Below are 24,182 nucleotides of genomic sequence, written 5' to 3'. Positions count from 1 at the left end.
ATGAGATGCTGGAAAGCAGTGCTGTGGAAAGGGACCTGGGGGTCCTGGTCGATGGCAAGTGGAACATGAGTCAGCAGTGCCCTGGCAGCCAGAAAGGCAAGCTTTGTCCTGGGGTGCATCAGGCACCATATCCACATATACCACAAACACAGAGAGAAAATAAGTTTAAAAAGTAGTAAGAAAAATTTGTATTTGAAAAAAAGAAAAAATACTGAGTAGCAGTGCAGTTCTGCTAACTTCTGTGTTCACTGCTCTGAAATATTGATTTCAAAACTTATATATTTCATTAAATATCAGCCTGTAAGACCATTAAACCATTCCCATTAAAATGTGAGTTCATACAATGACATTAGTCCAGCATCCCTTCACCCATTTATTCAGCCTGTTCAAATCTAACTTGTATACCCATACATGTGTTTGCACCTCATGTAGGAACCACTGGAATGTGTGGAGTCAATGAAAGCAGCACAGTTCAACTTGCCTGTTTGCCAGCTGTCCATTTACACTCACTAGGTACTCACAGAAAAGTCTGCCTAATTTATACAGTTTTTCCTCTTTGTAGGTCAATGATGGACAAAAAACAACCACGTGCAATTTTTTTTTTTTTTTTAATAAAGATAAAATTACAAAAAAGGTAAAATCAGCTCAGGAAAGGCAAATTACTTTAATAGATCAGTTTAGACATTTAACATAATAACTCACATCCATTTTTAAATACTATTACATAAAGCATGGTGAAGAAAGGAATTTCTGCCTCATAATTAGAAAACTCACAATACAACTTGCCAAAAAACAGAACAAAGCCTTTGAAAATAAATACAGTCCATGCCAAATAGTACAAAATGAAATCAGCAGTCTCTCTCCATACGAAAACTTTTCTCCTTTTAGGTATTCTCAGACTCTAGTATTATGTTCTGCAACTGATGAGAGGCTATCTTTTGTTCAAGGGTTGCTGAGCTGTTCTGATTTTGCTCTGTACAAAGGCAAAAAAAAGTATAGTTTTATTTTTTAATTAACTGACTTAGAAATGCAATTTTGAATTACTAGTCCTGATTCTAAAATATTTAGTATTATGAGGAACTGAAAGTGATCTCCACAGAACTGAAAAACATTATACAGTACTGACTTAACAAACACTCTGCAAAAAATGTCATTAATTAATTAGTACTTACCCTTTGGCATCTGTCTTTTCACCACTGCTGTCCTTGGCTTTATCCTCCTCCTTAACATCTGAAAAAATCACAAGATTTTAAATATACCAAAAGATGCAAGAAAGCCTTAAAATACTTAAGAAGTAAAGAGCATGTCCAAGTTTATTATTTTGTATTATTTCTAGCCAGAGGAAACTGGCTTTTATAAGAAGTCACTAGTTACATATTAAAGTAAGTGTTAAATCCAAAGGAGATGTCTGGGCACAATGCCAAGTGATTCAGAATGCCTCAAGACAAGGTCTCTCTTGACTGGCCATAATGATGGCATGCAGTAATGAGACCTGGAGTTCCCCTGAGCTCAAGATGTATCCAGTTCTTAGAAAAATCAAGAGTCCCTGGAATTACACTGTCCCCAGAAGCCTATCTGGTTTCTGTTTCAGAGAAAACTAGCTGGCTCACCCCACAAAAGCAAACAGGAACAAATGCTTTGCCCAACACATTTTTTCATCTCTATTTTCATTAAGTCATACAAATCCCTGGCTCTAAGACTTCAACTTGTGGGGAAGAAACAATAACCCTTGCCTGCAAATATTGTACTAGTCTGAACAGCTGTATCTTGAAACTGATTAATTTAAAATAGATGATTTTAAAATGATGGAAAAGAATGTATCATCTTAACAACAAATTAGCTGTTACCAGATAAAACATCTCTCTTCTGGCAGGACTGACATTTGCAGTTCTAAAATATAGGATGAAAACACACTGCAGTCCTACCTGCTTTTTTGTCCTCAGTCTCTTTTTTGTCTTCTTCTATTCTGGCTTTCTTCGCTCCTTTCTTATGATCTGCAACATTTCGTCGTCCACCTTCCCCTTCATCTTCAGAATCTGAAAATTCTTCATCACAGGCTATGCGCTTATCAGATGCTCGAACTAGGATTCAGATTTATGACATTAATTAATCAAAAAGTCCAACTACAACAGGCCTAGTAAAAAAGAATTATCAAATTAAGAATGAGTAGTAATATACTGTAATAATTTAATGCTGATAAACTAAATTACAGTCAAAAGCATGTATTTTTCAAGATACCCTGGAACTCACACAATAACTTCCAAAAAATAGCTTTGCAGAAACACAGGGGGATAGTGGGAATATTTTAACTATGTATCAAATAAAATTTCAAACACTGAAAACTAAATCACAGGAGAAAAAAAAGAATTATTTCAACAGTTAGCAAATGGATGGTGCACTAATAAGAGGTTATAGAATTATTCTAATCTCCATCAAAAAAGACTAAAGGTAGCAGGAAACTCTTGATTATAGTTCAAGAACAACTCACAGTTAATGGAAGGGTTATGGTAATAAAGTCAAGGGTAGTGTCACAAACATGGAAAATCTCCGTCTCACAGCAAAGAAAATAAAAGTTTTTTTTTTTCCCCCTTAAACACTGTATCTCATGTTACCACAAAGGAAACATAGTTTCTGTCTTTTGTTAGTCACAAAAAAAGTAAATTACTGTTTCTTTAGTTAAAATTCATTAAGTCTTCTGAAGTATCTATTATAGATTTGAAATAGCCATGCTGTTCCATAAGATGCAAAAACACAGGGCTCTTCCAGCACTTCATTAGACCCTTTAAGAGGTTCAAATGTGCACATGGATGCCACTTTAAAAACATCAGAAGTGACAGACCAGAGGCAAAATTTTTTATTCAGGAAACAGAAGTGCCAGTGTTGCAATACTGTACACTACTACAGCTTAGGTTCTGAGCAATTAAATCCAAAACAACTTTGGACATGTTCTATCACGAAAACATATTTCTTACTAGAAATGCGTTTGTCTGGATCTTCTCCATCCTCATCTCCACTGTCTTCATGAACAGCATCCTCAGGAATGGCCTGCATCTGTACGCCAGGTGCGTGAGGTAACATGCGCAAGTTCTCAAATAAGCGTTGCCTGTGAGTGACAGACAAGGAAAGTTACTACCACACAGAAGCACCATTTCCTTGGATTTCTATGAAGTTTTGAACTCTGCATTCAAAGTTAACCTGGCTTTGCTTTAGAGTCAGTTTAATTTTTCAATTAAAAAAATTAGCATGCCAAGTTCAGGAAGTTTTCCATCCCTACGAGATCATTAGCATCCACAGTGTACTTGAACATAATTTTCTTTGTACTTTACATATACTTATTTCAATCAACTTCAATTGTTAATTCCCCACAGGGTCAGCACAAGTACTGCCCATGTGGGCTAAACTGGTGTCAGTACTACTCTGTTTGTAATAAGCTAGAGTGTTAAGTTAGATAAATACACTAGTTAGATAAATACACTATTCTCTAGTTTCTTAGAAAGACAGTCAGACACTTAAAAGCATGAAGACTTCCCAACTTTGAGCAGCAATGACAAAATTAATTCATCTGGATATGTTTCCTTATTGGCTTTTTCAAGAAGAAGAGAGACAAGTTCTGTCCTGTCTAATCAGCCTGATGTGATAGATTATACTCCAAAGCACCATGTACCAGAAAAGAGGATACTGGGCTTCTTTTGGGACTCAAAACTATCATTCCAAAGTGCAAGTAGAAAGACAGGCTTGGGAAGCATCAAATATCAGCATTTGCAACTATTATCTTAGCATCCTTCTGCACAATTTGAAGGGCTAAAGGGTAACTGGTGCTTTTTCGGAATGTTTAGAGTCTCTGCCTCTGTTTAAATCACATGACCTGCCAAAGTAGTTTTGCCATGCATGAGAGCTCCCTAAGCCAGATGTCTGTGAAAGCACACAATGAACTGAAGGAGGATTCTCCAAAATGAGTCACTGATCTTGTGGGTGCTATTACAAGAATGTGAGAGTGTGTTTTTTCTATTGACAGAGAGCAATCTCTGCCTGGGATTGTAGTAGCAAGTTTTGCAGCCTACTTGTACCACAAAAGATCAACAATACTGTAACGCAAGCAGCCTGGCAGATCACCAGCTGGAGAACTACATTACTGCTGAGAAATTTTGTACAACTATATTAACAAATAATAAGTGGGCTTTTTCTCCCATCACACATTATAAACTCCTTTAATTTGATTGTGATTGATATAGTTGTGCTATGAACACCCATCACACTCTATATACCAATCACTTAAAAATTAGTATTTTAACAGCTTTGGCGAAATTTGCAATTTGGAAGTTTTAAAGGTTATAGCAGGTATTGGCAAACTAATACATGCAATTTCACATCTTTATTCAGCTATTTTTAGTAACCAAAAGAATTTGTACCATTAACAGCCTGTTAGAACTCAGGTCAGGGGTGGCAGTTCATTCTTTTAAACCCAGAGCAAGAACAAACCATAGTAAACCAAGAGTACTTCAGGCTAACCAACTGCATCCTACCAGTTCAGCACAAAGTTGATTTTATATATGCATTACTTCATCCCTGAAGTAAACTATTTGTTTCCAATGAAAATGTCAAGATGAGAGGAGGAATAAACTAAATATCAAAAGTGGCACAGCCTAAAAACACACAACCACCATAGCTCATCAATGAGCACTAATCAAACCTTGTGGATTTGTCAGATCACAGCCATTCAATTGCCTGCACACATATCACTGTCTTTCCAGAGTTTTGTATTTTCTAGCTCACATATGACTTTTTATTTTTGCAACTGACAGCTACAAAGAATAACATTCTCAGTCCATGTTTAGACATGGAGCTGAGAATTAGAAATCCTAGTCATCATGGCACACCAGCTTCTTTCCTGGCAGGATAAAGTTTCTACAAAATTAGAATGTGAATCTAAATAAAACAGTCATCTTTTCAGATGCTGGAAAAAGGAAAAATCCAAGCTGGGTCATAAATTTTCATATTTATAGTCATAAGACTTCATAAGTATGCATTCTGTTGGAGGGAGAGGCTTCCACAAAAACCCTGACAGAAATAAAAAACATGTCAAATCTATTCTAGTACTTATTTTTAGTGAACAGTGAAAGGTATACAGTTTTCAAAACTGCCTAACAATTAAACCTGTGGAGAAACATGATCCACATGACCTACCTGATAGATAAGAAAATCACTACTTACTTGATCTTCTCCATATATTCTGGTGTATTCTGATTAGTCATATTTGAAGGACTAATATGAAGCTTGAAGTCTGGTCCAAAATACTCGAAGTAGTCATTGTATGGCAACTCTATAAGCCAAACACCAAGACAACTTTGTTACCCAAAAAAGATTTTAAACATTTTAAATACAACAGTAGATTTGATAGAATTTTACTTAGATAACCATCAAACCCTAAGCATTCAAAAAACAATACTTATCATCTGGACTCCTCAGTGTTTTTCCTCTAAATTATTCAGAAAAAGAACTTAAATTTGCTGGCAAAATACAAAGAGAAAGATATAACTGCAATTATACACTGAAGAATTCAATAACAAATTTGAAAAAATAATTGAAAATTATACTTCTGCAGGAAAAAAAAGATTAATTGATGATTTCTTGTAGGTGTTTTCAAAGTTAGTCCAGTTTGAAAGGTTTAAGTGAGCCACTCAAAATATTCCTTCAGGACAAGCTTTAATACTTTTTATTAGGCTGAAGATCACAGTTAGTTCAGTATCCCTGCTAAGTGCTGGATATTGGTTCAGTGGTGCTCACTGGTTCAACCTGTCTGTTTCCCTATTTACCCCACTTTTTGCACTTTCACAGAAAAAGGTCCCCTGACTAGAATACCGAACCACCAAAATGAAGTTGATGAAGACTACATAGCCAGGACAACAGCTATTTTACATTGATGTATTTTGCAGTATTTTGTATTGAATATGACTGTATCTTTCCAGATAAAGTAAGAGAAATAAAAAAAAATCCATAGAACCTTTAAGAAATAAGACACTGAAATCCATCTTTAAGTGTCCCCTTTGTCTTTCTTCCTTTATGATTATTACAGGATAAGTGATCTTGGTTAGGTGTATAGAAAGCAGACAGGAAGTTGCTATTCCAACATTTAGAAATGCATGGTTATTTCTCAGAACAGATTAAAGATAACAGGGACCCAAAAAGTAGAGAGGAATGTTAAAAAAATCCAAAATAACTTCATATATATAAATATGTGTGTATATTATGTGTGTAATCCACTGAAAGGGGGATGCTGATGAAAAAAAAGTCCCAAGATTAAGGATCTGCTACTGTGTTTTCAAAAGAAATATGTGTGTATATTATGTGTGTAATCCACTGAAAGGGGGATGCTGATAAAAAAAAAGAAGTCCCAAGATAAGGATCTGCTACTGTGTTTTCAAAAACTTTGGCTGACAAAGAATATATTTTGACATGAAAAATATGTACCTTGAAAGGCACATTCCAAATAGTCTTTTCACACTGACAGCAGCATTCTGCTGAAGTCAGGTAGAAACACTGAATCCACCAAGAGACATGTGAATAGCAAAAGGTTATCAGCAAAAGTTGCGGTTCAACATGCAAAACTGCCAGTGACACATTTGCAACTAATCAGTCCAAACAGCAATTTTATATAAATGGCATTCCAAAAGCATATCCAGGAGCATATTGAGCCAGAAGTAAATGAAGTCCAGGATCTTTAGGGATCTTCCTCAGAGAAATTACATCAGTATTCAACTATTCTAAAGTATTTGTTTTATGTGGTTTTAAATTTTAAGATAGCTTGTATAACGAAAATCGAATTAAATGGAAGAGTGGAAGTCAATACACTTTCACAGCTACTTTTGTCAGATAAAATGAAGAAACAGTACTTTTGCTAAGTAAAATGGACACTTGCACAGTCAATAACTTCTTACGTACACCATATCTGTGTTGTACAACTTACAGGTTGACACCAGTACAATCAAAATGCAGTATATATTCTTTCATAATGATGATATTCATATTAGAAATACTTACAAGTAAGGTTCCATAAGTTTTACATTTTGAATTTTTGAAAAGTGATTCAGTCATTTAAAGCTTTTGCTAAGGCATTAAAAAAGCCCTAAATACTTACGTTTATTTAGTGCATAGGATACTGAAAATTTATTGGCCAAATCCCAGCAATAATTTTCTACCTAGTTTATTCTAAACTGATGCATTATAGCTAGATATACTAATATCTGATGTTTACTTAAAATCTCCCATGATTATTTCTTAATAAAATATTAATATTTACCATTAGGAATTTCGCAATCTAAGGCAACAGCAGTTTCATATGTCCAGCATCGAGCAACATTACGAATTGTGTAGCCTCCTCCTCCTAACATCAGCAGTGGCAAGTTAAAAGTCTTTACAACTTCCACACATTTAGCATGACCTGTAAAACAAAAAGAGTTGACAGCATATGCAAAATATCTATTAAACAGAAAAATATATAACAAACTATTAAATCAGACATATGCAGTCACACTTAACAAGTAAGAACTGAATTGATTCAAACAGAGTTGTCTCCCCCTAGAGCTAAGAACAACCTCACAAGAAGTCAAGACCTACAGATTAGAAATGTACAAAACATAACGAACATCATCCACCCCAGTCTTCAGAGATTTTGCATGATGGTTTACTGCTGTTGTTCTGAAATGATCCTAGAATAAGTGTTTCGTATTTTCATAACTGATGTCATACAACATGATGACAAATTTAGGGATAACTTCTCAGTCAAATGAAATGGGGGAAGAAGGGAAAACAAAATCAGTACTTGGTCCTTTCTACTTCTAAATTTGAACCTGTATTAGAGGTTGCTAAGTCTTGCTTACAGAGTGAACTGGTGCCAAGACAGTACACACTCCAGGGAGATACAGCATACTGAAAGGCATCTGTAGGAGGCAGCAGCTCTCTTGGTTTCCAAGATATGTAAGATGGAAAAAAATCTGAGCTGTATGGGCAACTGAAGTAGCTTTGCCACCTGGTGCAAATCAAGAAAAGAACCCTGAAACACTGCAGACCCAACAGATACTATACTTCATTTTGTTGCCTACAAAACTCTAATTGTTGCATTTAAAAAAACCCACAAAACCAAGAAAACCCATGATTTAAACAGGCTGGATTGAAGGCTTACCAAAAGTTTGCTATACATTTAATATTTTGTCACTAAAAAAAATTATAATAACAACAGTAACAATAACAACAACAACAGTAATAGTTATGCTACTTGCTAAATAACATCCCAATTTAGAGAATTAAAATTGCAGATAGCAACTTAGGTAATACTAAAATAAATTAATTCTATGAGAATTAATTAAAATGATGGTTAACATATGGCTCAGTATAACAAACACTAGTACAAATTTAACAATGCAGTGAAGTATTGGCACTTCAGCAATACCTATTTTACAACTAACAAGGTGTTTGATGTTTAGCATTTGTAGTCCTACCAAGTTGACTACTAACTAGTTTTATTTGCCCATCATTTTAAGAGTTGCAGATGCCTGTTGTCCTGTCCTTCCAGGACACTGTTTTAAAGCTACAGAAAGCCTGCACATAGAAGAAAGGGAATCACTTGAGTGGCTAGGAAGCGCATGGAAAACCAAGCTTCTTAACCTTTTTAGATGGACAGAAAGAAAGAGCCAACTTCTGGGTTTCTTTTGGCCATCCCTGTATAGCAAAGAAAGAAGTGATTAATCATAGTAATGAACAAAATCTTTGTGACTCCAGTCCTCATCATACAAGTGTCTTGAAAAACAGTATGAAGGGTAGAGATTTCTAATAAGTAAGAAGTTACAGACAACAAACAGACACTTCTCTGCTTACCTTTAACAGTAAGATTAAAGCATCCCAGTCTGTCCCCAGACAGTGAATCTGCTCCACACTGCAATACCACAGCACTGGGCTGGTACATCTCCATTACTTTAGATATAATCTATAATCAATATAAAACAGTGAGTCAATAATTAGCATAATTAAAATACAAAGCTAGTAGTCTTCAGAGAGCTTAAAAACAAAAACCAAAGCACTCACTGGTTTGAATATCTGTCCATACGATTCGTCATCTATACCATCCCTCATTGGAAAATTGACAGCATAGTATTTGCCTTTTCCAGCACCAATGTCCTACAAGCAAAGATGACAAATTATTTAATACAAACACAGAAGTTCATAGAATGGTAAAATGAAAAAGGCTAAACAAGTCTGCTGAGCTATTCTGTATCACTATACATATCTGTGAGGGATAAGATGCAGAGTTTACTTGATTCCTGTTCTCCTATAAAATCATTTTACAGTGTAGGAGTTGGACACCAAGATTAAAATAGAAATAAGTACACTCAATTTTTTAGTTCAAAGATTTAAGACAAAAAGACAAATCATAACAAATCAGTTTAATCTGGTAATAATAGCTAAGCAAAAAGAATTATGAAAACCAAGAAAAGAAAGTTGGTATGCATGTTTTCAATGTTGCACAGAAGAGTTGGACTTTAATAAGTTTTTAAAAATACGTTATTGCCCTAAACATAGGATGAGTAAGTAGCTGCAGCAAAAGGGAAAGAAGAAAAATCCAACAGAGGCCACTTATAGATGCTCTTAAAGAAACTGAGACTTCTTAAACAAACAAACAAAAAAAGAACAAACTTGCAAACTATTTTCAGTTCCATCAGGTGTCAAAACAGGAACTGTAGTAGTGTATCTTACCAGCTTTCCTAGCCAACCTATGTATTAAGAGAAAAGGCTTGTTTATAAAAAAAAATCAAGTGAATAAGTGAATACACCCTGAATCCAACCACTACTACTTTGATGATCGCCTTAAAAGCTAAAGATCTCTGCTTCACACACATTCCCATTTCTTCCTTATATTTCATCACCATCACAGACAGAAAGCAATGCAGAGCTAAGTGGAGCAGACAGTGAGAATTCACCCGTTCAGACTGGTTGTAAACTATTATCAAGCAGCAGTTCTACAGAAATATCCAGAAAAACTACAAGTCACGTGTAGCATAACCCAGCAATACAAATACTAAACTTCTCAACACTATCTATTGAAAGTCATTGACTTTTCCCTATTCCGGAACAAAGTCTCCTTAGCAGGGAATGTATCAGCAATGTGCCACTTCCAATAACCAATCTTTACTGGGGGTGTGAGAGGGAATGGACAGAGATGAGAAGGGGGACAAGTGGCCCAGTGAAGCACAGATACAATGTTAACAGTTGACTTTTTTTGCCCACAACACATTATTAACATATCATAGTATTGCAAGATGAGTGACACTAAAGATCCCTGCTGAACTCAGCTCTGGCTGACCTCAAGTACAAGTTATCCAGAATTTCCCAGACTGAATCATCTAGACTTTCACATGCTGAATTTTCTGAGGTGATCACAGATGTCCAGTATTGGAAGAAGGGACCTCTGGAGATCATCTAATCCAACATCCTGATAAGCAGATTGCACAGAATCACATTCAGGTGGGTATTCAGTATACGCAGAGGAGACGTGACAACCTCACTGGACTATTAAGAGTGCTCTTGTCACCCTCAAAGTAGTTTTTCCTAATTTTCAGATAGAACTTCTTGTGTTTCATTTTTTATTTATTGCCCCTTATTCACCAGATCCCATTCTTTTGACACCCATTCTTGAGATATTTGTAAGTATTGATGAGATCCACTCTGTGTCTTTTCTTCAGGATAAACAGAGCCAACTTCTTTAACCTTTCCTCCTAAGAGAGATGCTCCAGTTGCTTCCTCATATTCGTTGTCCTTCACTGGACTCACTCCAGGAGCCCCATGACCCTCTTATGCTGGGGACCCAGAACTGGACACAGCACTCCAGATATGGATTTACCAGGGCTGAGCAGAGGGGCAGGATCACTTCCCTAAACCTGATGGCTATGCTTTTCCTAATGCACCCCAGGATACCACTGGCCTTCTTGGCCACAAGGACACAGCTGGCTCATGGTTAACTTGTCCACCAGGAGCCCTAGGTCTTTCTCACAGAGCTGCTTTCCAGCAAGTCAACAACTAACCTATAATGATTGATGAGGTCATTCCTCTCCTTGTTCCTCTCCTTGTCTTGCTTTATGGATTAAAAAACCAAAAATCATTAAATTGATCTTATCCTAAAACACAGCAAAGTCAAATGTTCACACAAGCTCCATCTAAACAGAGTAACTGCTTGAGCTACTCAGTGGACCTTTGTTGCAACTGACGCTTGCATTAGTTTTAAAACCTAAAGAAACAATATAGCATTCTGGTACCCTCCAATTCACCAACAGATCAAACAGCTTCACAGAACCTGGGCCACTAGGGAGAACTATGGTCTCAACTGATCTATCTGTGTGTATAAATGGCAAAATTTGTGCTATCATCCAAGATCTACAGAAAGTCAAATAACTTAATGAGGACACTGGAAGTTTAGACTGAACAATACATTCAGTAGAAAATGGATAAAAGCTGCTGAACTAGAAAACCTCAGATTCATCTACACTGACAGAGCGGCAATCACAGTATCATCATTCTACACATGATTTGTTCATGCATCAAATAGATGTAACCTGATCAGCAAACTAGATCAACTAACTAAAGAATTACAGAAACAAGCTGTAAAACAGCCCATTGAAAAAAAACAAACCGATTTGGCTGGAAAAGTTGATAAAAATAACCATCAATGGCAGATCAAGATAGGCCAAAGAAAGCAACACAATACTGGCCTCCAGAAGAAACACTGACTTTTCAGAGAATGAGCTCTCCCTTCAGTTCAATTAACTTTGCAATATCTGGAGATAGGAAAAATCCCTATGGCAATGCAATAATTGCAATAGAGCCTGCTAAAGCCTGCATGCAGACAATGCTGATTTCAAAATCCTAACCAGCAGCTCAGGAAAAAAGCTGCCATGCCTGAGATATGGTTTTTCACTGACGTTGCTGAAAAAATAAATCCCAAAACCCATAAAATATTCTTCCATTTATTTCAACTATGCTATCTTTTAATTCTTTGTTCTGGGTGTGGTGAGGTGAAGAGTCCACAAACTTCCCTGTCAACGGGAAGTGCTGCTTCTAAAAAGCCAAGATATCTAACCGTTCCAAAAAAAAAAAATCTAGCCAAATTCAGCAACAACAGCTTGACATGATAAACATCCTGGTCTGAGCTGCTTTTAGTTTGAAGCACCACTACCACCTTGTGGCCAGTTGAGTTAAACCACACAGATAAAAATAATCTGATTTCTTCCTAAATCAATTTAAAACAGAGTTTAACAGAATCTAACAATCATAATAACATTCAGCAACAACAACCACACTAAACTGAATGCTTTGCACCCCACTGCTCAACTTTCACTCACTCCTGTGCCTTCTGGGTATCATCAACAGGCTGGGAAAGACACTTTTCAGGAGTATTAGCTGGAACACGTATATTTGTTACCTTCTGGATCAGTTTAAATATATTAGGAAAACAATAATTTTTTTCCAAAAACAGCATTTTCGCAGGCCAACTTGTTAGAAGTGTTTACAATTTTTAAAAAAGGTTTCTAACTGTATGCACAAACTAATATGCAAAGTTGCTAACACCAGAGGAACATCATATCCCGGGAGTGCCTCTGATAAAAGAGATTTAATTTATGAGTTTGAAGCTAGGAATATATTAATCCTAATACTCATAATACTCTTTCAAGCTGTGAAGTGGAACAAGTTCCTGTTCTAACAGACAAGTGTCTAACATGAGCAATGACTAACTTAAAATTAATATGAAGGGCCAGGAAAATTGGTTTCCTGTCTCAGCTTTGCCAGAGGTTCTACAACAGCTTTAATGATAATTCTTCATGGGCAAATGCTCCCTCTCTCAGGCTAGCTGTAATGCTCAGTGCATAATTCCCTATGGGGCATGCTGAAGTTCTCAGGTAGTGAGCATCATGAGAACTCAAAACACACTTCATAACATAAGAAATATTCCCAAAATGAGTCAACTCTATTACTAGGCAAATAGAACATACTAAATTCAAACTTTAACTTAAGGTTTGTGACTGTTAAAGGGTGATTAAACAACTACTTTTTACTGTAACTGCAGAATTTAAATGTACAGATAATCATAAATACACCACACTGTCTTCTCAGAGAGATCTCCAAAATCTGTGTGAATTGAACTGATATTTGAAAAAAGATTTCAGCCTATTTATCCGCAAGTGAAGATGTTAATTTCATGCAGAAGTGAATATTTTAGTTCCCTACTAAACTGTATTATTTTTCCTAAGATTTCTCAACTAATACATCACTCTAGGCTAACATTTTTTCTGAAAACTTACTGTTGCATACCATTATTGGCCATAGTTATTTTAGTCAAGTGGAAAAAAACCGTATCTACAAGGGAGGCAATAAGAGGGAATTTATCACCTAATGAAATTTTATGTTCAACCTTACCCTAAGGTCCCCTGTGCCTGGAAAATATTCACCATATTTATGGAATGATACTGTCATGACACGATCGGTGGTATAAAATGCTTCTTCAACACCATCACCATGATGGATATCAATATCAATATACAGCACTCTTTGGTGATACCTAGAAAGAACATACAGAACATATAAGAAATCATCATTCAAAATATACTGAGAGCAAACAAGAAAAACACTAACAAAAAAACCCCAACCAGACACAAAAACCCAAGATTATGATACTGTGATGATTTAGGTTGATTTGACCATACGCTCTTAGAATTCTCAACAGAGTTTGAATAACATTAAAAGGTTTATCTCCATCAAAATAAGGAATTTATTTAGTATTTACCATGAACTGTCTCACTCCATAGAAGCTATGCCTCATGCTTCTGCTGACATTGCTTTGTTGTCCACATCTGCTGAATTCACCCCCTTCATTAACCCCAAGGCCTTTCTTTCTGCCTTCTCAGTAATTACCAAAACAGTCCGTGTTCCATAAGTTCACAAAAAATAAATACTTATTTTATATTGACTTTTCCTTTTCACCTCTCCAGCTTGTAAAGAAAGGCACATTCTTCTTTTCAAATGTATTGCACTTGAATTTGCATAAATGTATTACACTACTGTTTATTATTTTCTTAAATACTGTAAATTTCAGGACAGTTTGAGGTGGTTAAAAAAATAAGGGATTTATTTTAAGCCTTGGAGCACTAGAAACAATAAGTATCCCTTAAATTTTATGTTTTCCAGTAAAGAACAAAGTCTGTCATCAGAAGATGCATTTTCATCATGCTTTGCACAGTACTGAGAGTGTGAGCACCCATAATTTCAGGGACAGTTTCCTACGGTTACACAACCCATAACTATTCACAAGATTCCTTCCTTCCTTCACAAGCACATTAAGCTAAAAAATTCAAGACTGGACCACAGAAAATTGTATTTCATAGACTGCAGACAGCTCCTGAATATATGTTGCCCATTAAAATGAATGTCTTAGTGTGCTAATATTAACTATTCTTAGTGTCTTTAGAAACATTTTCCATCTCTAGATTTCCAGATTGCAGCTACTTCCCTCATTCCTCACCAGCAAAATCAGCTGTCCGACTCACAAGAGTAAAACATCTAAAATATTTTTTCTAATAAATGGGATTTATGTGTTGTTAGTAGGGATACAGTCCTCTGAAGCAGTAAAAGGAGCACTCAGGACCTGAAATTTTAGTGAAACATAACTGACTGTTTAATGTCAGTTATATGATCATTTTTCATTATTTCTTTTTTCTTATTTTGCAGTCACAGCAGCACACTTGTAACTTCATTATTTATTAAAACCAGCCACATTAATTCATGTAATAATCCAAGGAAGCTCAGTGCATGATCTTCCCTGAATATTCCTGTTTGATTCAGTAACAAATCAAGTGACAGGAAACAAGAAGACATATTGTGAAACCAAATGGGTGTAAGATTATGAGTACAAATGACTGTCCTAAGGGATCAGGGCAGTGATCCATCTAGCCCACTATTCTGTCCCCTTTTCTGTAAAGGGAGACTTTACAGAAATATTTACAGAAAGCAAATAGGCCTGTCCCCTTTATGAAGCCTGCTACTCTAGTCCTTCTCCACCATCTAGAATTACAGCATATGGTGTTTTACAGAGTGCATTGTTGCTTGGATTTATCTCCTATTAGTTGTCTTTTCAGTTTGCTTGCATTTTATTTTGCATATCTTGATGAAGCCGAACCAGGCAAAGCTTGGAGCTTTCTTAATTCAAATTGTAAAAGTTCAACATGGGCTATGAAAACTCACTCAAATAGTAACTACAATGCATATCTTCAAACATTTAAATATCTGAATTTAACACTTTCCATAATTTTAGCTTATGCCTATCACATACTTACTTCAGTAACTCAAGGATGGCAAGCACAATATCATTGACATAACAGAAACCAGATGCCTCTGATTTCTTGGCATGGTGAAGTCCCCCAGCCCAATTGACAGCCATGTCTGTTTGTTGTCTGTTCAATTTTACTGCCCCAGCTGTAAAAAGACACACAGAAGGAAAGCAACTGGAATCAGAAATTTGTGATTGCCTTTAAATTTGCTACATGAAATATTTTATTTTTTAAATAAGTTGATTTAGAACAAATCTCTTACTGAAACTGAGTAAGATACTTGACACATCTCGTATTTTACAGTCAGTAACTGATATGATTATTTTTTAAATATATAAAAAACCCCTTATATTTACTTCATTTTTAGATGCACAATCAAAATTTTAAGTTGCATATATCAACCCAATAAAGCTATAAAATAGTTGGCAAGCAACCTATACTCACCAACAGAACCTCCAGTTGACAGCTGACAAAACTCAAACAGGCCATCAAATACAGGACAATCTTCTCCAACATTAACTGTATAAGAAACGTAGCATTTAAAAAAAATACCATTCCAACAGCATCGATACACACATGGGTAACACAGATGCATAATTCATCCAACATTTTAATTACTTATCCCCCATCTCATTTGTCAGGCTGAATTTAAACACTGAAAACAATACAGAGTCCTAATAGCATAACTCATGTAACTTTTTTCTTTTCTTTTTAAATTCTTTTTTGTTTCTATTGGAAGATTTGTCTCCTCATTTAAAGAAGAAGTTTGTTCATTCTTAGATTTTTGAAGAAATGCTGATTAACCCAGGTCATGTTAAAAAATGTACAATTACTGAGAAAAATAATCTGCTGGCAATAAGGCATCATAAAGAGGTTACAATACTGCCTTTAAAATTGATATAATAGCTGTCAAACTGCAGCCCTAACAGTACTTGGAGCTTATTCCTATAATTAAAGGAATAAATTAATAGAAAGGAGAACAGTGAATGATGTACAATTTTTACTATCTCCCTCCAAGAGGAATGAGCAAGTTCTTTTATTAACTTAAACATATTTTCACACATGGATTTTATTCCTCTAGTATTTTTTAAGCAAGATCTCAAGGCACTTTCACAAACAGTTCACAATCTGCACGTCAAGCCTTAGTATTAGCAGCAGTATTTCACATCTAGAATACACCCTGTGAAAGACGAGGCAAAAATCCTTACACATGCTTAAAGAACATTTTTGTCAAGCTGACTGCTTTTCATGGAAAAGTGTAGCTAAAGACAGGCGCATGCTACTTACTTTTGTTACAATATTTCTCTAGTGGATACTGAGCTTCAAACAATGCTAACCATAAAAACATGTACACATAGACTTAGCCTGACGTTGGCACTTACATCTCTGCATTTGCTTGCTGTACTCAGACATATTGTCAGGCCTTATTGATCGGAGAAATTTGATGTATTCATCACTATGGTACTTGGTCATTTCCTCAGCAGTTGCTTTGTGGGGTCGCTGATAACAAGAACAAGTTAAAGAAACAAATCAGAGTGCTCTGCAAAACTGTGTTAAAACAGACAACTTAAAAGAAGTCCCACCTACTTTGAAGGGAAAATGGTGAAAGGAAAACAATAGTAGTAGTGTTTTACATAAAGCAAGGGCTATTCTGTTGTGATATACACTTGCTTTAAATACCACTTCACTTCTAAACAAGAGCTCTGAATACACTATTTATGTATTCTCTATTTTCACTTCCACTTCTCTCCATTTATTTGTGTGACAATACTTGAAGCCCTTTAAAAATAACTTAAAATTCTTCAGTGGACATCGTGTTGCCTATACTTACATAAATTTCCATTTTTCTGTATAAGCCATAGTTTAGCAGCAAGTTGTGAGTCATTCGGATTCTGTGAGGTTTCATTGGATGTCCTTGTCCATAGTAATAGTTTCCAATATCACCTGCCAATAATACACAAAAGAATAGCTATTCATATTACAAAACAAGTTTTATTGCCCCTTAATCATTCTCAGAAGATAAGTAAACAGGTATGATTCCAGAAAACAAAAAAAAAAACCACAAAGGGAACACTGTCTACTTCAAAAAGAATGCAAAAAGTGAAAAAAATGCTGTATGTCAGAAACAGAGGGGAAAAAAGAAGCCAAATCTAACACTTTGATTATAAGCAGACAATAGTGGGAAAGCAAAATATATGTAAGACATGGTTTCAAATCAAGAGTGAAGTTCTGGCCCAACAGTGGGTAGAATGGAACAATAAAATGGGAAACATAACTGGAATCAAGAGGAGAGGAGACACTACTGATGGCATTGCCACATAGCATCACAACAGAGGCCCTAGTAGAACCTACCATTTTGCATGAGCTGATTTGATGACACCATCCTCAGCCTGTTCTTAACTACTAACCCTGTTACACCCAGATCCATTGTGGCAACCACTTGTGGCAACCATATGCACAAACATTCAGCAGACCTGCTGCTGGAGACCCACAGTAGTTTAACAAGAACCTTATAATCCAGATTAGCCTGTTACATTGGAGATCAACTAAGCACACAATGAAGACAGCAAATTTGACACTCATTTCCAAGTAAGGAATAGCTGCTATCATGGGCTAGTACCAAGTTTTCTTCTGAGCTCAGGTATTGTTAGAAGACATACAACCCCACTTTGAGCACTGACATTCTCAACACATGAACCATTTTAAACAGAACTGTGTCTGGAAACATAAACAAGCTTATAAATTAAATCCAGTTGTCAATGGCTTTCAGCTGGAGATTTCTAAAACACCTCTTCACGATAGCACCTCTTTTCTTTTTGACCCAATTTCCCGATAGGATTACTGAACTTTACCTTCTTGAACTTTTTACTTTTCTTTCACATCCTTCAACATGCTCTGCCTTGTCCACTGGGAACAAAAGAAACACTATTTTCAATGTCATACTATTTTGAAAATTTTATCAGTCAGAGGTAAGAAGCAGCACTACTATGAAACAGCTTTAGTTTCACCTCTTCAACATGGGCTTCATGGAGGAAGGGGAAACATCAGCTTGCAGTAGCATCACCAGCTACCAAGAAAAACAAGTATTACAGTAAGATTAAAAGTTTCAAAGCATTCTAAAATCCTTCAGGCTTTCAGTTTTCAAAGAGACAAGGAGAGTAAGGATACTTAAGAAAACAGATATTATTGGGGCCTGCTACAAAATATAATCTAATGTACCATAACAAGAAGATGTAGAAAAATTACCCTTCAATACCTAGCTCTTAGCTATCCCATAACAATAGAAATACCAAGTTTTAACATTAAGAACTTTGAAGAGTTTGGACCTTCTAACTTGGGTACTTAAGTGGAAGAATAGCATTTTTTGTCAGTTACTTACTGCAAGCCTATAGGTTTGGTCACATGCAGGTCAAGAGCAAAAGTATAAAGAGTATAAATAAACTCCTTCCTTCCAACAAAAACATTTTGAAGCACTTTACAAAAGAATACCTTATATATTTGATGTTTAGGAAAAAATCTATCACAGCTCTTTGAAACTAATGCCTAGAAGATGAAAACAACCATTTACTAGCTCTACTTTATGCTTTGAAGTTACTGTTAAGTCCCAGATTTTAAAAAATCTTCAGGCTAGTAATTGCTTTAAATTTTAAGATTTTTAGGGAAATAATGATTACAAATAATTGTATTATTGAGGAAACTTCATTACAAATGTACCCGTGACTTAAAAATGGGTGTTTTTAAGAGATCATTTCACCTTTACTTCAGCTTCTATAGTCATCATTGACATTTCAGAACGAATGTTGATGGATGGGGAAGCATACAATTAAGAATTATAAGAATTATTTTATGTCTTATGTATGATGTAATTGTACTATTTTTCCCATATGAAATAGAGAAAAAAACCAAAATTAACAGATTTCCCAAATACACTTGCAATATATCCTTCAATATACCGCAATTAACCAAAGAAACAAATTTTAGCTTATGCATACTCTATTTACCACACACTGCAGTATACAGTTATATAAATAAATCAAACACATTTTTTAGTCCTTCTTTTTTTTTTTTTAACCAGAAAAGGGAATTTTAGAAGAATTGGCATATTGGTAGATTTAATGGGAGTTTATTTGTCAAACAGAAGCTCTGTAGGTGAGTACCTGGCAGAAGAATACTGATTCTTCTGTATTAGAGACCAGTAGTAATGACTAACAATAGATATCAATATAATACACTTTAGCAACAGACAATACAATACCATTTATATTTTTCAGGTCTTAATATCACCAACAAAAAAAGGTTTTGGCATTAGCTTAATAAAAAAAATTCTTAAAGCATATGGACAAAAAGCCCATCAAGCATCAAGGGATTAGTGATGCCTATGTAGGCAGGAGTGAGGAAAGAAAAGATGAAAGATCCTCTTTCTTCATTAGTACCTTGATTTTCAACCAACATCATGAAGGGGACCCATCACAGAGACATCATACTGCGATGAAAGTGAAGTTGTCAAAAGTCTCTCCTGCTTCACCTAGTGAAGAAGGTGGTGCACTTCCTGGTACAAACACTCCATCCTGAAATTTATATATCTCTTCTCCATGTGATACAGACTTACTAGAGCACTTTGGGAAGAAAAGCAAGGTGTAGCAAGAGCCAGTGTGTGTGAGGATGGGACACCTCACTCACTGATGAAGATAAAAAGCTGTACAGAAACATCTGCCAGACTAACTCTGACTAAAACCTATATATATGAGGAATGGGTACAGTGAGGCCAAGCTCACAAGATTACTATTGCAGATAGCATGAGTACTTGACTTTATACTTACTAATATAAAAGTAAATTCTTACTAATATAGAAGTAAAAATCACACAGAAGAGTTATGAGCACAGTATACCACTTACCAGTGTGGGAATACATGGAAAGCACAAAAAAAAAATAATGTAACTGAATGAAGAAGAGAAAAAAATGCAAAGCAGTATGTCCAAAAAGTTTTAAAATCTATCAGTCTTTCAAAGCAAGGCTTCAAAAACTGACATTTACTGTTTTATATCAGTAAAAATGCCAGGTAAATGGCTCCCATTGTGACGTAGCAACATAAAATCTCTGAAGTTGAGTCCTTAATTAAGAAGAGACAAACCAAGTGCCCATTTAATACTATAGGAGTTTACCGCCCCACACTGTTCCCTATGTGATACAGAAGACCTACCTGTCAATTGTTACATATAATGTCATGTTTTGGATTCAAAAATAGATATATTTTTTTAATTTGTTTTTTCTTCTCAATTCATGCAATTATTTTCTTCTCACTTCAAGCTAAAATTACAAGAACTATCAAATGAAAATAAACCATGATTCCTTTGATGAGCATAAGTTTTAGACACCCACTTCTCTATCCAGGACTTTAGCAAGGCCTACAGAAAATATTCTAACACATAGAAAAATACAAGAGGCTACATGTCCTAAAGGAATTTTAATTCTGCCCAAAATGACACAACTAATAAAAGCTATGTCCCCAAAAAAGTATTAGTTTCTCCAGTTACTATGACATATTGAAAAATAACACCATTAAATTTACCCATTACAAAGCAGTCTGAAGTGAGGGAATGAAGAGAGAGAATGAAGACGGAGATGGCATCTACACTTGTTTTTTAATACTTTTTAACTTGTATGTTACATTACTTTATAACTTTTAACTGATAAACTGTTATGTACATGCATCACATCCCTGCTTATTTTAGGTATAGTTACCATGAAGTGATGAAACGATTTCAGAACTGCACTATGCAAAGAAACCTAACTGCCACACTGGAAAACACATGGAAAAAACATATCCTAAGAGCAGCAGTTACACTGAATTGACATACAAAGGGGTGAACTCATGTAAAGCTGAATGTAAAATAAAAGATCATCAATGCCTGATGAGTCCAACAAACAGCTATTTAAACATGCCTAAAATTACAGCACTAGTTTCTGAAGGATTGGGCATTTTGTTCTGGTTTTAAAATTAAGCAGCCAGCAGAAGAGTAGCAAAGATCTGACTTCTGAGCCCTGAGCACAGACTGGACACCATCAAGTTTGGAAGGCACTGCACAAACTACTGATGAATTTCCAGAAAACACTCCAGTCCAAGTTCATTTTATCTGTAGACGCAAGCTTTAACTAGAAGTACTACTCAAACAATGCCCAACTATAGTAACACACTGCCCTACTAAAACAGGTTTAGTCTCGTCTTTATGGGTGGAACCAACAAACTCTGATGCAGATCTCTCAAATTTTTCGTGAAGGTAGAGCTTTTGAACACCCACACTAAATTATGCACAAGAACCAATCTAGACAATACTGCTAGTGCACTGGCATGGAACAAATACACGAACTCACAGTAACACTAGTTGCTGCATGATTCTCCAGAGCTGTGCTGGTCCGTGCAGGAGCACAGAGCTGGAAAGACCATCTGGGGTCTGTTCTCACTGCTGTGGGCAACTGTACAACACCTTGGAAGAGCTAAACTACCTGAGCCACAATGCTGCAAAATCTTGACAATGACCAGAAGATATATGGTAAGAGACTAAAATAAAAGCTATGATAGCTTTCCACATCTAGCAGTGTGAGCAGCACACTTTGCTAAGCTGTATCGACTAGAAGCATCTATGAAAAATACTTAAAGGAAGATCACTCCAGTATTTTAATTTGTATTTTAATTAGTTTTTCCCATAGTATTCTGGTTTAAATCTAAGCAAAATTCCTGACCTAAGCATGATCACAAGCAATGAAGATTCTGCAAACTGGATGTGGTTGACTTTCTGTAACAAGCAAACCCAAGGTAATGAAATCAAGCTTTGTTTACTCAAAGCGTTTTGGTTCCAAGTACAGTATGGAGGCTATTGAAAGTATTGATTTAGAAAAAAAAAAACGTAACAGCAATACACTGAGAAAATGACAAGCTAATTAAAAAAATCAGCCTTAAATGACATTCACACCAAGTTTCACAAAATGCAGGGGGAAGTTTATTGCATCTCAGAAGGTATGCATGTATGCTTCTGGAACTTTCCAAGACTTTTCAGTCTGTAACTTTTAAGAAAAAGAGTAAAAGTATGTGTGGAGAGCCAATTATGACCCAAAAAAGGGGTAATTTACTTCAGACATGACATTCCTTTAGAGACATACCACTACCTCAGTATTTTTTTGTTTTGGGTTATTTAAGGCTTCAAACACCCCCTTCACTGTGATTCAATGGCTTTGCTGGTACAATAGTTAGAAATATTCACAATTTCCAGATGAACCACACAGTAGCATCAGGATATTTATTTTAGGTATAAACTCTAAAATTTCTTCTAATAACCCTATTTCCAAAAGACATGTAAAATAATTGTTGGATTTGGCAACACAAATAATGAGACATCAAAAATATTATAAAACTGTTTCTCTCACATATAAAATATTTATTTTAAGGCACAACAGATATTATTTTCTCTACATTATTAACCCTAGTTAATAATGTAGAGAAAATATTTAATTTATTTTTATTAGAGAAAATATTTAATCTATTAACATTTACCCTAGTTTAGAGATGATCTGTAAGTGCTTTAAGTCACCATTATCCTGCCACCTCCAAACTTGTTCCTCTTCCAGTTTCTCCGCACTCTTCACCAGTATAGCTTTTTTGGTTGTTAAGGGAATCTAATGCTAGCATCGAGTAGCCAAATCCAGTAATCACAGAAAAACAATACATCAACATCTAGTAAATTACAGCTACCTGACTTTATCAAAGAAAAAAAAAAAGGAAACTGATTTTAAAAAAAGCAAATATTTTCAGAGAGAAAGCTTCCAAACTATCACTGTTGCCTTTCTTTCAACAAGGCGAAAAGTTATTCCTCTTCCCTAGGAAAAGTAAGATCCTAGCCTCAACAAAAGTATCCCTAACAGGGGCCTCCTTTCCCCTTTAGGCTGAACAAAGAACCAGTGCTAGCAACAAAGAGAAGGGGGCGGCAACCACCACTCTGCCTCCTTTAGTGTGGTTAAAAAAAAGCCAAGACAGGCCCCACAAGATCTGCCATTTCCAAAGAATAGCAGGTTTGCTACAGCAACACAACCTTTGATATCCTGAGTGGGTTTAGCCACTCATCTTCACTTCCAAAACGGTGAAAACACCAAAGGTCTAAGGCTGAACATCATCAGCCTCTGTTTCCTGGCTACTACCAAGACCAGCCTCAGATGCAACTATACAAAATTGTTACAATAGGAGGCAATTTAATCAAATCTCTTAACTAATCTGCCCATCCTGCTCACCTCCCAGTACAAAAAGGGCTAAATAAATTCAAGCTCAAGAGGAAAACGAAAAGTTATTGTTGCTGCGGCCAGAGAAAACCGCAAACAAGTTGCTGAAAATATCTCAAACCAAGCACTTTTTCGCCATGACTGACAACGCAGATCGCAAGCCCCCGTGTCCCCACCACACAAGTGTGCAAACTCAGAGGGCCTACATGCGACTCAAATTCCACTATTATTAAACACCCACGCACACAACTTTCCGCGTTTTGCGGGAAGGGAGGCTCGCGGGAGCCAGACCTCTGCTCTGATCCGTGTTCGGTTCGGGGAACGGAGAGGAGGGGGCAGAGTGCCCCTGTCCCTCCGTACCCCAGACCTCGGTACGAAAGCCCGAGGCAGGGAAAGGCCTCAGCTCCACAATCACCAGGTGCCAGAACTACACATGGCCCGGACTTTTCTTTGCAGGGGAGGAGCCAGAAACAGCAGCGGCTTCAACGCCTCCCTGCTCAGCGGATGGAGGGGAGTGTCTCAACTTTTCTTCTTCTTTTTTTTTTTTT

The 24,182-nt window shown here is 36.1% G+C and overlaps 1 protein-coding gene across 1 annotated transcript in view; it reads right to left on the bottom strand.

Moving 5' to 3' along the window:
- Positions 1-645: 645 nt before the first annotated feature.
- The window catches only part of HDAC2 (histone deacetylase 2), a 23,954-nt gene continuing 417 nt past the window's right edge, over positions 646-24,182 (bottom strand). The window contains exons 2-14 of the mRNA XM_039728819.1: positions 17,197-17,309; positions 16,748-16,865; positions 15,810-15,884; positions 15,372-15,510; positions 13,459-13,600; positions 9,079-9,171; positions 8,872-8,980; positions 7,298-7,438; positions 5,212-5,320; positions 2,973-3,103; positions 1,926-2,081; positions 1,173-1,230; positions 646-973 (exon numbers count right to left, since the gene is read on the bottom strand). Coding sequence (XP_039584753.1) covers positions 943-973; positions 1,173-1,230; positions 1,926-2,081; positions 2,973-3,103; positions 5,212-5,320; positions 7,298-7,438; positions 8,872-8,980; positions 9,079-9,171; positions 13,459-13,600; positions 15,372-15,510; positions 15,810-15,884; positions 16,748-16,865; positions 17,197-17,309 — 1,415 coding nt within the window. The 3' untranslated portion in view covers positions 646-942. The remainder of the gene's footprint in view (positions 974-1,172; positions 1,231-1,925; positions 2,082-2,972; positions 3,104-5,211; positions 5,321-7,297; positions 7,439-8,871; positions 8,981-9,078; positions 9,172-13,458; positions 13,601-15,371; positions 15,511-15,809; positions 15,885-16,747; positions 16,866-17,196; positions 17,310-24,182) is intronic.

The sequence above is a fragment of the Passer montanus genome, unplaced genomic scaffold (assembly GCF_014805655.1).
Source record: "Passer montanus isolate IOZ18808 unplaced genomic scaffold, ASM1480565v1 scaffold11, whole genome shotgun sequence".
NCBI classification, from domain to species: domain Eukaryota; kingdom Metazoa; phylum Chordata; class Aves; order Passeriformes; family Passeridae; genus Passer; species Passer montanus.
Note: the sequence above shows the minus strand (reverse complement) of the source record. Positions and strands in the feature narration are given on the sequence as shown.